The sequence below is a fragment of the Scomber scombrus genome, chromosome 3 (assembly GCF_963691925.1).
Source record: "Scomber scombrus chromosome 3, fScoSco1.1, whole genome shotgun sequence".
In the NCBI taxonomy this organism is placed as follows: Eukaryota; Metazoa; Chordata; class Actinopteri; order Scombriformes; family Scombridae; genus Scomber; species Scomber scombrus.
The window spans coordinates 27867654-27880901 of NC_084972.1; the positions used below are offsets into that span (position 1 = coordinate 27867654).

General features: G+C 40.9%; 1 protein-coding gene across 2 annotated transcripts in view; it reads right to left on the reverse strand.

Moving 5' to 3' along the window:
• arhgef10la (Rho guanine nucleotide exchange factor (GEF) 10-like a) overlaps positions 1-13248 on the reverse strand; it is a 115857-nt gene that overhangs the window by 73535 nt on the left and 29074 nt on the right. For both annotated transcript variants that reach the window (XM_062415896.1, XM_062415895.1), the window contains exons 12-15: positions 7328-7420; positions 6422-6592; positions 4307-4452; positions 3273-3445 (exon numbers count right to left, since the gene is read on the reverse strand). In XM_062415896.1, coding sequence (XP_062271880.1) covers positions 3273-3445; positions 4307-4452; positions 6422-6592; positions 7328-7420 — 583 coding nt within the window. The remainder of the gene's footprint in view (positions 1-3272; positions 3446-4306; positions 4453-6421; positions 6593-7327; positions 7421-13248) is intronic.

Genomic DNA, 13248 nt, shown 5'->3' on the forward strand with positions numbered 1-13248 from the left:
TCAGTAATAGTCAATTAGTGCTGCAAGTAATGATTACTTTCAGTATTGATTTTGTTGCTTTTGTAATTGATTTTTTAATCGAAATTAGTTAATCTATACAACGAATGAGTTAATCCTTAAAACAAATGTAAAATATCAAGCGGCTCAAGGTTATGTATAAAATAATTCTCATTTTTGAGAGAGCAAAACCAACAAATGTTTGGCATTTTTTGATTTATTTCTCGCAAAATTGTTGCAAATTAAAGGATAGGTTCACAATTTTTGAAGTCTATCTTAAAACAATCATCATGTACCTAGTTTAGTTTTTGATGCTGTAATCGTTCTTCCAATTTATTCTGTCCATTAAGAGATTCTATCCTGATGCACTTCCAATGGAAGAGATCAGTCCTTGTTCTGTGTAAAAACACATCCCACAATTTATATGAGGCTTCAGCAATCTAAATTAGTCACATTAAAAATGTTCATAAAATATATTGAACTTTAAAAAGAATAATTTTGGAAGATATCCACTTGATTTGACCAATTCAGACTTGAAGCCTCATATTATCTTAACCTAGATACATGTATTTTTGCACAAAATCAGGGCTGTGGATTTTGGATTTTTGTCATCCATCACACACATTGGGGGCGGACCTCTTCAGGGCCAGAATGACTACAGCAAGCAGTACCTGTTGAAATGTTCATATGGACCCCTGACTGTTGTTTTGAAGATAGACTTGAAAAATTGTGACCCTGTCCTTTAATATTTTCTGCCAGCTTACTATTCCTGTAAAGGGCTAATTGTTTCATGTGATAGACATGGTTGTGACTTTCACTTAATAAACACACTATATGGAGACAACAATGACATTGCCTCTGAAAACTAGTGGAAGTACAGACAGAAAAGTTGCTTTTGCAAAAACACCAGTGGCACAAATAAAAGAGTTGCGATGTGTAGATGGATCGATCTTCATTATTTGTGGATTGAGAGTGAATTTATAAGTTAAAAAAAGAGTCAGATGGAAAAAACTGTTAGTTGGAGATATGATGCCCTTTTGCTGGCCAAAAGGAATGCAGGTGTCTCATTAGACGCAAAATTCAGCATCGATTGAGGCCCGCTACCTTCAAAGTCTCTCTCTGCTAGTGCCATGAATCAATATCTGTGTCTCCGCCTGTCTGCCATCCTCCGTCCTAGCTCCCCTGGCCCACATCTCCCCAGCAGTAGGCTCCAGGAGAACTGCCTAATTAAATTCTGCAGGTATATTTTGCTCCAGAGCTGTCCTGCATTGTCACTGCTGCCACATAATGAAGTAGTAGAAGAGCCGAGCCGGTAGGCGGGCGTAGTGAGGCATGTTCCTCTAAGGGGAGCTGCCGCCTTTTGTCTATCCACTTGCATAAATGGACTGAGAGGAAAGCCGTAAGAGGAAAAAGAGAGGGGTGGGCTGGCATTGTTCATTTAAGGAGCTCCATTGCAGCTTTTGGGGTTTAATGGGATCTTTGACACAGGCAGCCACTGACATCTGTCATCTGCGTTTGGGAATCAATAGGTGAAACATCTGAATATAAAGGGGGTGTGCTGCGAGCTGCAAGAACAATGTCTTCCTGTGCTCTCCGAAGGGATTGCATGAACCCCTGCACAGGTTCGTCGAGTCCTCTGGGGGCCTGCTGTTGGCTGCGGCCCGAGAGGTGAATGTGCTGAGTTGTAATCCAGCATAATCCCGTTGTTGAGGCAGGATATGGTTTTCACACTCAGACATGGCTATCCACAGCGACCGCCAGGCACGTAGCTCTCTACTGGGGAAGACCAGAGCCCAGAGGGGTCCATCCCTGCTTTCTATGGAATAAGTCAGCAATCTAGCACTCAGCTGCTGTGCCAGTGATGCTAGCCAGTGGATTTAAAGACAATGCAGCTTCAACACCTGCATCAAAACCTTTGTTTGATCCGCAGCCAAAGCCCACTGGTACATTTCTAACAAAAAAAAGTGCTCCTAACAGCAGGTCAAAAGAAAAGAAGCAATGAGGGAGGTATAATGGGGGTAGAATGAAGGTAAGACAGCATGAGACTTAACATCTGGCACAGTCAGCTTTTAGGAAAAGAGCACAGATATTGGAGGGCCTTTGGTGTGTTAGCAGGAACAGAGAGACAGTCCGTCAGGCATATGAGCAGAGACAAAGGGAAGAGTAAGAAAGAAAGGCCTGAATTTCCCTAAAGGCCAGCTTTCTTTAATAAAGAACACCACATGGGCCTGCAGAAGATGAAAAATGACTCAATTTTGAGCCATGCTGAGAGAGTGCAGGATTTAAACTTGACACCCCACTGAATGACATCACAAGGGATGGAAATATAAATAGATGGGACGGCCTGTCAGAATGAAAATTTGGGAACGGCCCCACAGATGTTCAGGGAGGTTTCTGGATAGACATGATTAAGGTGACTGCACCATGTCGAAAAGGTAAAGTCAGATTCAAACACCCTCTGTGGGGCATAACATTTGCCGAATTAGACATAGGTAAAGGAAGAGAGACAGCTGCATTGAGAGTTAACCTTAAATGATCCCAAAACCTTTGCTGCAAAGTTGTGGGTATACACTACCTGAACAACACCGAAAACTTAATCCAGTGAGATTCTGAACGAGCTCTCAAAACAGTAGATGCTTGCTGAGCATGACACGGGTAGCTCTGCAGAAGGCACCATTAATATTTAAGTCATGGAGCAGCAACTTTAAAAAGCCTGTACCATTACATCCTGATAAGGCTTTGTATCTCCCTTTTCCCATGGCACATTTATCAGGGATCTCGTCAAGCTCTGTATACACCAGAGTTTTGTGAGGGGTGGTGGGAGAACTAGTGTTTCAACCACCGATTCATATCTACTGCTACTGGCTCTCTAATTGGGCCTGGAAAGGGAGGGAATAATCTCTGCAGATTGATGACTCCACTCTAGATGTGTTTGTGGTCTATCAGAGAGTGAAATGAGACTGTGGGGATGCTGCAGCAGGGGGCTCTCTACCCCCACATCTCTCTCCAAGATAAAACACCCCAGGCAGATGGGAACAAGTGTGACCGTCATCACTATCCTTCTCACAAACACATCCTCAATCAGAGTGACAGGCAGCACGGACACATCTCCAGCCCTCCCCGGGACACTTGAGAACAGAAACAGATTAGCTTTGCTGAGTCAGAGTTAGGGGCTGAGACTAAAAGTCAATCCAAGTGATGAGATTAACTAGAAAATGACACATGTGGGAAAGGAATGAGATGAGGACTGGTTTGTTTGTTTTTGTTTTTTTCACCTGAAGCACAAGCACCACCCTGCCGTTTGGCCCCACTCTGTTGGAAGATGGTGTCTTTGTTTTGAGCGCCCTCCTGTCCGACTTCTACTACTTGCACCTGCTGCAAGGGGGCGCTCCACTTCATTGTGTACTTTGGGCCCACAGGGACCAGGCTGCTGATATCCGGAGGCCCCCTGGTGGAGATATGAAAAAAATGAGAGGAGGCAGTTTAGAAAAAAAAAACAGACTGGGAGATATTCCCCCCCATTCCGCACCCTGCTAACAGCACTACACCCGGCACTCCATAGGAGGTGGTGCTCTTTGAAATGTCATGAAGAAGACTAGGGAGTGGGAATTACAATCTTTATGATCACCCATGTTCCCCGCCAAAATTGTACCCCTGGCTGTGAGGAGGAGCTCATTGCTATTCATGTATTCCTGTAATCAAGCAGATAATCAACATTGTGATCGGTTTGTCAAGATCCTGGAGGGCAGACAAAGTCAACTTTGGGACACTTGAGTTGAATGAGACGTGGAGTCATAATTACTTTGAAGGCTGAACAAGAGAGCTTTAAGCGACATCTTTGACAGGAGCTTTGCAAAATATACGAAATCCCTTTCCTGTTTACTTCTCCCAGGAGAGAGAGAAGGAAAGAGGGAGAGAGATGTGATCAATGGTGCTGTCACAGAAGATAAATTGGAAAGAAACCAAAAAATGTTTTATGTCAGTAATCTAGGACTCCTGTAGCTGTAGTTAGGCATTCTACCATTTGTTTAAAGCTGATAAAACTCCTGCAAATCCAGATAGCGCTCAAAACCCCTAGCAGCTATTTCTCTTTGCTATGCAGTTCGCCAAAATATCCTTGCAAAACTTAGGGTATCACATTAGAGCCCTGTGCCACCTAATAGATATTCCTCCAAACAGTGCAGTTTAGCAGACTCTCACACAGACTTACACACAGTTTCATGCTAGAACTACGCCTTTTAAACGCATTAACAAAGTATTTATGAATGCAAGGGCATTTAGCTCAACTTGCTTTACAAGAGGGACTTACTTGACATTTATGTTGGCACAGATGAGTACATCATCAAAGAGAAAGACCTTTCTCTCCTTCGACTTCAGGACTTGTCCCCGCTCGCCATACACAGTCTCTATAAGCGTCTCACAAAGGACCAGTGACCCCTGCTCCGAGTTCAGTTGCTAAAAGGGACACAGCAATCAGATCAGAGGCAGAGGAGACAGCATCACAAAAGGGCCAGTCCTCCAGAGTTCAGTGCCTGGAGGACACACAAGTCAGGCTTGGAGGAACAGATGTCTCATCAGGGATTAACAACACACTCACGCTGCTGAAGGTCATTTAATGTGCGTTTACGTATACACAAGCAGTCGCACCCATAGTCAGTTCACTCAGCGGACTTAGTGAAAGAGAGAATGCACATGTTCTTACACTATCTTCTCTTGGCATTCATGTTTACAGTGATGAGAGTGAAAGACAACCTTCAATTCAGTGGGGCTACAGGATTTATGTTTTAATTAAATACTTCCAAGACATGCTGCAGATCATTCTTTGTCTTTTTGTCTGTACTCCGCTATCCACCGTACCACAACCACAGAGTCCAAACTGGCTTAACGTATGAGCGCTGGGACACACAATCCTCTCCACCACAATGAGGCAACTACACATAGACACAGATGCATAAACACTTTGCTGAATGCACACTTTTAAACATCCGCACATATGCAGACACATTTAAAAAAAACAATAACATGCAATTTATGCTACAGTATGTTGGCACATACAGTGCTTTCCAGTCATCTATATGTTTGGCAAGAGAAAATAGCAACAGAAAGCTTTTTTTATCACTTTGGTCCAGATTCTTTATGACTGCCTAAACCAATAGTTTCAATTTATGCATACTGCGTCAATCTAAGCCGAATCTAAGCCGAACTCATTCGAATTTAAGTAAAGCCAATATACTGCAAGCTGTAGGTAAAGTCCAAATATGGAGTTTGCATCCTGATACTTGATGTTTGTGCTTGTTGAAAAGGTACCAATTTTAGCAAATAATAAATCTATGCTGTTTCCATTCTAACACATCTGACCACATTCCACAGTAGAGGATGTCTTATCTGCAGGCAATCTGCAGCTGCTTCTGGTTGTGACTTAGTTTGCACACAAAATGAGTCAATGGACCAACTGGGACTGCCGTTTGATGGCCACAAAACTGTACCACTCCCTCAAGAGGTGGGCTGCCAGAAGAATACACCCTTAAAATCTTCAAGCATCAATAGGCACAGAGGACATTGCTCCATGCATGTGTGCATGAGTGAGTGTGAATCTGTGTGAGTGTGTGCAAAACCCATTCTCACTCACATTGTTATCTGTCCTATCCTGGTGACTTAGATACTCTGAGACAAAGAATGAATATTTCATTGGATGGTTATGGGGGCAATAGAGAGACTGTTTCCTATTGGAATTCTGCAGCGTCACCTCAGCAAATGGAATTCTGTGTGGAGTGGAGGAGATTGGCCGAATCAGCTCATCTCACAGTCCTAGAAAGCAAGGGCTGATAGAGAGAAATAAAGAGAAGGGGGGAGGAGGGGAGAGAGAGAGAGGAAGACAGAGGAAGATGCAGTCACACTAGAGAAAGAGAAGAAGAGCGTATAAGTGGAGTGAGAAAGTAAGCAAGAGAGTAAGAAAGAGAGTGCAAGAGAGGAATAGAAAGAAGGTAAAGTGGGGAGAGAGAGGAAGAGGCTGAGCGACAGTGTGAAAGAGATAGCTCTCTTACATTTTCCAATTAAATGTCTCATTTACCCCCTAATTCTTCTTATTCAGAGCAGCATTTGTTCAGATTTGCAGCGGCAGGACTGTAATTTCAGTGTGGTAATGGAGAGGCAACGCCTCTGCCATTGCATTTGGTACTGTTTAGGGATGATAATGGGCATCATTTCTAGGAGATAATTTCTCTTAATAAAAATGCCTCCCTAGATTAATGTGTGCAGAAGTGATATAAGCGATTGCTATATACTAGTTTAATTTATAGGTGTTTGGCTCACAGTGATAAGACCGCAGAGGAGTTAAAGGGCTCACAGTTGATTTGATTGGGGCATACGTGCGTGTGCAAGTGTCCGTACATGTGCAAGAGGGAGTGCGTGTGCATCCAGTCACCTTACTGAGCAGGCGATCACTGACGGTGCGGGCTAGTTGTTGAGTCTCTGCAATCTGGTCAGCTACTCTTTTCTGTTCATTCAGCTTCTCTGCCAGCATCTCCAGCTCTGTCAGAGCAAGCTGCAGGGGCAGACGATCCACGTGGCCCTTTGGTGTATTCTTAAGCATGTCCTAGCAAAGGTCACAAAAAATCCAGCAAATTAGAAAAAACACCTAAACCAGTCTTTGTTTATGATTTAATACTTTCTTCTGTATCCTGCAATATAATGATTTCTAACCAAAGAGTGTTCTCTTTAGGGTCGTTGTCTTTGCCTTGAAAAGTTTAAATCTTCATCAAATATTTTTGTCCTGTGTCTATGAACACTCGGTGTTGTCTTGATATGCATCTCAGATGTACCTCAGTGGCTTGAGCTCTAGTTCCCTTTAATGTATGATTTAATACATACACTTCCTCTTTGGAGTACTGCATTTAGGCAAGGAGAAAATGCCTGATTCACATTCATAACTTATCTTTTGAATTCATGGATAATCAATGCCTACTGAGGGATGAAATGAGCTACTGCAGTTCCAGCAAGCTCAAATCCAAATCTTTGCTCAGAACGAAAATGGAAGAGTCAGGATGTAAAGCCAGCAGTATGAGAAAAACTGATATGGCTAGCTACTTTTCAAGCTCACGCTAACCCCAGTGAAAAAATATGTGAGGTATGATTACATACTTGTACTTAATAACTTCAAATCCATAATCGATTCTGGGGCCTTGCAGCTTTGCATCTTTATTAGTGTATGTGCTGCAGAATCTTTACATTAACTCTAGTTGTTAGTATTCTAGTTTGTAATACTACGAGGGATTCACTTTATTAAAACAAATTAAATGACTGGCCCTCTACAAACAACATATGTTTTTACCTGCAGGAGCAATATGAACTGAGGGAATCGTTGAATGGGCTTAACCATCAGGCCGTACAGAGTGATCCGGTCAACACTGGATGCCTGCTTCTTCTGGGGGGAAAAAATAGTGGACAATACAGCTGGGTCAGAAATTTAACAAAATAATGTTCGAAATATCCGCACATAGATCCCATGACATGATCAACATTGAAACACAGAAGACTGTATCTTTGTGGGATCTTCCATAGTACACCAAATTCAACACAACTGCCTTCATTCAGAGTTTCCTGAGATGTGAGGTTAAGTGAACTTGGTTTGGCACCAAAAACTGCTAAAGGATGCTGCCAAACTATTTACATTGAAATAATTGAAAACAATAACAAATTATAAGAGCTCACTAGAAATAGCTATGACAATTATATTCTTACTTTGAGAGGAACTTGACAGAATCCTCTGTAGATCATGTGTAGGCGAGTGAGTGGGTGAATAAAATCAGGGCCAGTTAGTCATATGAGAATATGAAAGAGGAGATTTTTTGAGAGTGTTATGTGTTATGTCTAATATATTACTGTGGGTGTAGGTCAGGAGCAGATATAGTTTTGGTGCAGTGTCAAGTCTGTGTCACGATGACACCATCATTATGAAAAGGAAAATCATTGCACATATTCAGGTGGTATGGCACAAGATCAACTGTGAGACAGAAATAAAACAAAGCAAAAAGAAAATATGTCTTGCAGAAACATAATATATCCAAGAATGTCTGTTATCTGACTGCCATAGCTAATATGTAATTTGATTTATTTTTACTTTACTTGTCGTACACAAATTTTTCCTTTGCCTGTCGGAAAAATGAGCTGAATAAATTTGATTGATACTTATTAACTTAGCTATATACTTACTAAAATATAATGGATTGACATTAATGTTTTGCAAGCTGATAAAAAGCCTGAGCAGCCTTCTTTAGGCCCTCATTGCTACTCCTTATCTTCTTTTTTTGTATATGCACATTTTAACCTTTTTTTAAAACAAGCCTCTGTGCACCTCAATATCAAATTGAAGACACTCTCTTTTAAAAAAAAACAACTTTTGTACCTTAAATATGTCCTGCACACGACAAGCACTAAAGAAGTTAGTTTGGCTAGAAACTCAGCAACACTCAGCCACAAAGTCACAAGGACTCAACAACCCATGTCACTGGCCCGCATCTGACTGCCTCAGAGTACCAGGACAGTGATGCATTGGCCTGGAGTGAAGCCTCCAGACCAGAAGGTAAGCCCCACTGTCGGGCCCTCGTTTGCTCAGCAATCAACTGCACCTGTAGTCACCTGGGAACACAGCCGGCACCAGAGGCATCTTAGCAGCCATGCAGGCCTTCACTTGTCTGGTAGGCTGTGAATTCAGACTTGACCCTGCAAACCACCAACTTCAGAACCAACTGGACGGAACTCATCGCTGCAATATGCTTCAACAAGTTGGCGTAATACACATACTCCCTTCACTATCACCCACTGAATTTGGAGGTTTATTTTACCATCTAAAAATCTTTTATGCATTTGTTTTTTTCTTTTCTTGATTATGTACTACTTACTGGTGCTTAGTAACTCGTAGATATTCAGCTATAAATAAATGTCATCATTGATCAGTGAGAAGTTGTCTGTATGTGTTCAAAGTAGAAGACAGTGTCAGAAAGATTTCCAATTCCCGGTTATGAGACTAATTACTTTAATGATTTTTTAAAAACTGTTTTCCTTCTAATGGAGCTAGAGCCCCAAATTTCTACATAAGTGCAAAATTGCATTCAAAAGTAGGTACATTCCTACATGATATCTACATTATTATACCTTCAGTCACTGTTACATATACAGTATCATCATCACATATGAGATATAATCAAATTATATTAATAACCTGTATGTAATTTTCAAGGAACAATGTTTGGTATTTAGTATGTCAAATCTTATATTGTTAATGAAATATTGAATAATCGTTTTTAAAAAATGATGTCTTTTTACAAAGTTGAGCTTAAAATATAACATGGAAATCTAGATACAGTGGCTCCTTAAATTATATGTTATATAAACAAAATTTGCAGCAGATTTTACTTTGTTCGGGTATAGATCTAATATTATCCCACAGTACTCGCCCTGTAGCGTAACCCAGCTTCGAATCCATGAAGTCCACTTGTGGAGCAGCAGGGTGCACAGATTGGAGTGCTCAACTTGTACTCACAGAACTAAGGTTGCAATGCGTGGCTGTATTATTTTTCACAAGCCTCTAAGAGGTTCTATATGTCCAGTGGGACAAAGCCCAACATTTCCAACCATAAAAGGTTTGGAGAGCACCAAATATAATTTTTCTACCACACCTGACCAGGTCAAATGTCAATGGATATGGAGAATCTTTTTTGCTTTATGCACTGAAAATACTTGCTGCTAGACAGACTGACTGTTGCAAGTGAGAATGGTTTCAAGGAGAAATCTGTTTAGGAGGGCAGGCATGTTCAGGCAAACCTGTCAAAGGTGGCTAAAACCCTAAGACTACTTGAGATGATATCAGTGCAGAGGGCAATATAGTTCACCTGACTGATCACTGTGAGGACATGAGCTGAATTTCCTCAGGCCTTGCCTATCAAACAGAGTCAAGTTTCCCCCAGATAAAGGAGCCTGGACCAACAGCATGATCATTTTTAGATATGTCTCATCATTTTGTTGTTTCCTTATAAGGGGACATATTATGCCTTTTATTGTATTCTGTCATTTATGTACTGTTTTAATGTCAGATAACTATGTCAAACATGGTAAAAGTTCCACAATTTGAGGTTAATGCTGCCTGCAAGTCAAAAGCCCAGGCTTGATTTGCTTTGGTTTAATTTTTTTCTATCTTACTGAGAAGCTGACTTTAGATCAGCGCTCATGCCCAGAAAGGACTGTCTGTTTTGTAGCCTTGGTTGCTAAGGTTGTTGCTAGGTTTCCAGAGCAATGTGTTAGCTGTGGAGTCATTTCTGTTCCTCTCACATATTATCAGGAATGGGAAAGAAATTCTGTCTCATGTGAGCACAAAAGTCTATCCAAACTTTCCGCCTCTCTGTGGCCTTCTCACTCGACCTGCGTTCAGCATCTCTGTCCACAGAAGCAGCCGTCTGTCAGCTGCAGCTCCTGCAGAGCTGAGAGGACAGCGGCTGGACAAACTGCCTTCATCAGGCTGACTGACAGCAGAATTTTACTGAACCAAAATAGTTTGCATGTCAGCTCCACAGGAAGAAATTGACAGTGTTTGTATTTATTCATTAATTGATACAATTAATAAGTTTAAACACATAAACAGTGGAATATTTGTGTGACTTAAACATCTGCCTACTCAGATTACGCTTCACTTAACACGACAGAAACACACTTGGAACAACAACCAAAAAACAGTGGGGTTTCTGCACGACTGCGAATTGGCCACAGCATCTCTCCTACCAGTCAGTGGGTGCTGGAGACGGGATACTGTCATGTCCTGACACAGACAGCTGCTCTGATGACTTCCCCCTATCCTGTCCATAAGCACGAATGCCCCAAGCTAATTGGCTGGAATAGTGTTGTCTGGCTCTCTCCTAGCCACTTTGTTTCCCCATTTACAGAACAAGGGCTGTGTATAAACACCAGATTTTTTGCAGCACACACACAGGACAGACAGCTAGCGGACTGTGAGGAGACATTTGCTGAATTTGACAAAAAGTTTACAAAACAATCCTTCACCAGAATCACTGGCTCTATCTTTAATGACCACAAGAGGAGATTCTTCACAAGTCCACTCAGTGCCTAGTAATTAGATCCTTTTTGATCCAGTTGTGTTTTTTCTTGTTTGTTTGGTGTTTTTTCTTCAATTAATTTATGCAATTATTTTGAAAATCTATAACGATTTCAGGTTAGGTTTTCAAAGGGTTCGTTTGAAATCAGACCAAAATTTCAGATCTGTGTATTCCCTTTAAAGTGTATCTTTCCTGAGAGAGGAATATGCTCCATCCTCAGCACAGCTGGAGAGTACGCTAGAGTTAGCTTGCAGAAATATCATAACCTGAAGCATGAAGGTCAGTGCTTTTGTCATCCTCGTCACTGTCTGACCCCAAGCAAGTAACCTACAGTCCAAACAACCAAAAGCCTCCTGGATGCTGGCAGCCATGCTCAGAATGAGGATCAGCCACACCCACAGGTGGGGCAGCACCAAAAAGCACAAGGAAGAGAGGGCTTTCTCCCTGACCACAGGTAATCGTCTCAATGTAATGTTTTTCTTTCGGTCACTGAATGTAAGTGGATTCTTGTACTTTTGGCAGAGTAATCTCTGCCTGACTGGCTGAGCAAGTATCTGCACATTTCAGTGTGTTGCTCTGCAGAAGACAGTGGTCAACCTTTTAGATCCCATTAGGAATGAAACCTGTGTGAAATAGAGCAGATCATGATTTTGGTTTCTCAAACAGACAAGTGGAATTGAGAGTTATTTAAAGTATATTTACAGAGGCTTTGTTGCCAACTATTTCTTTGCAAATTACACTATAATGGGATCTCTATCTAGTTGTGATCGGGATTTTTTATTTCCGTTGTGTCAGATATTTTTCTGCCAATGTCTCATCCCATACTGAGTAGAAATGCATTTGTTGCCAGGCAACCTTATCACCGTAGCAAGAAGCCTCGGCATTAACCGAAATGCTGAAACTGATAGAACTGTCCCTTGTGCTAATTTTGCATCCAAACCCTTAACATCCGCTTTTGATGCCAAGAAAATGGGGAAATGAGTAAGACTGACTATGATACTGCATCTGTTAAATGAACAACTTCTCTCACAGCTGATATGAATTAGATTAGGCCATGACATCTACAATAGGTTCAATAAAAAAAGCCATCCAAGAACTGATTAATAGCATACTGTGCTTTATACATACACAGATTCTAAGACCACTATTGATCTCAATAATGATAACCTAATGGGACACAATGATTTTTAAATCTGATTTGCTGATATTTCTCAGGTTTATAATAATCCAGAGAATGACATTCAATCCACTTACTTTTGAAAATTCGATTATATGAAAAACAACCCAATTTATACACAATTCACCTAGATTATCTGATAATGTAGCTCTTATATTTTATCATAATGTCTGCATACTTTATTCAAAAACAGCATTTAATTCTCAAGATAATTTTTCCTTGCGTGCTAATGGTCATGTGTATGCAGTTAATGCATCCACAACATTTTTAAAAGCAACATAATGAAATCTGTCATTGATTTATTGTTTTTTCCAGCTTGCGTCTAGCCAATTTGTTACTCGGTTTGGCTTCACATTGCCAGTGAAAGCTGTAGCAGACAGTGAGAGAGACAGAGGAGCCTTTCAGCAGAGAGGACGGTACGCATGTTATCTGGAATAACATGCATGGCTGTCAGCTGTGTGATCTGGTTCTGTAAATCAGCATTACGGCTCAATGATCCAGGTCATAGTCATGCATGAATGCCGGGCACACAGGGAATTGTTAAACTCAGCACATCCAAATAATTTCTTGGCACCCTCCATGAACCCTGGCACATTTTTTCCCTTGTTCATGATCCCTAATTAATTACAAATTAAAAAGTATTACGCATCTTGATTGTCTTGCTGTGGAAAAATATAAAATTTCCACTTTCTGTTTTACGTATAGATTAACAAGAAGTGTTGTTTTGTTTTTGTTTTTTGTGAATCAGCTTTTTTTTCCCTAGTTAAGGTATTTGACATTCATCCATTTGCAGATTCCTCCATGTTCCATAATAAATCTCATGGGAACTGTTCAAGATATACCAAAAAAATTCAAGTGCATAGAGAAACAAGCATACAAATACGATGTGAATACAGGACATGAATTGCTTGAATCTGATTGCCACCCTTAATGCATAATACATCAAATAGACAACATCATAGACAACAC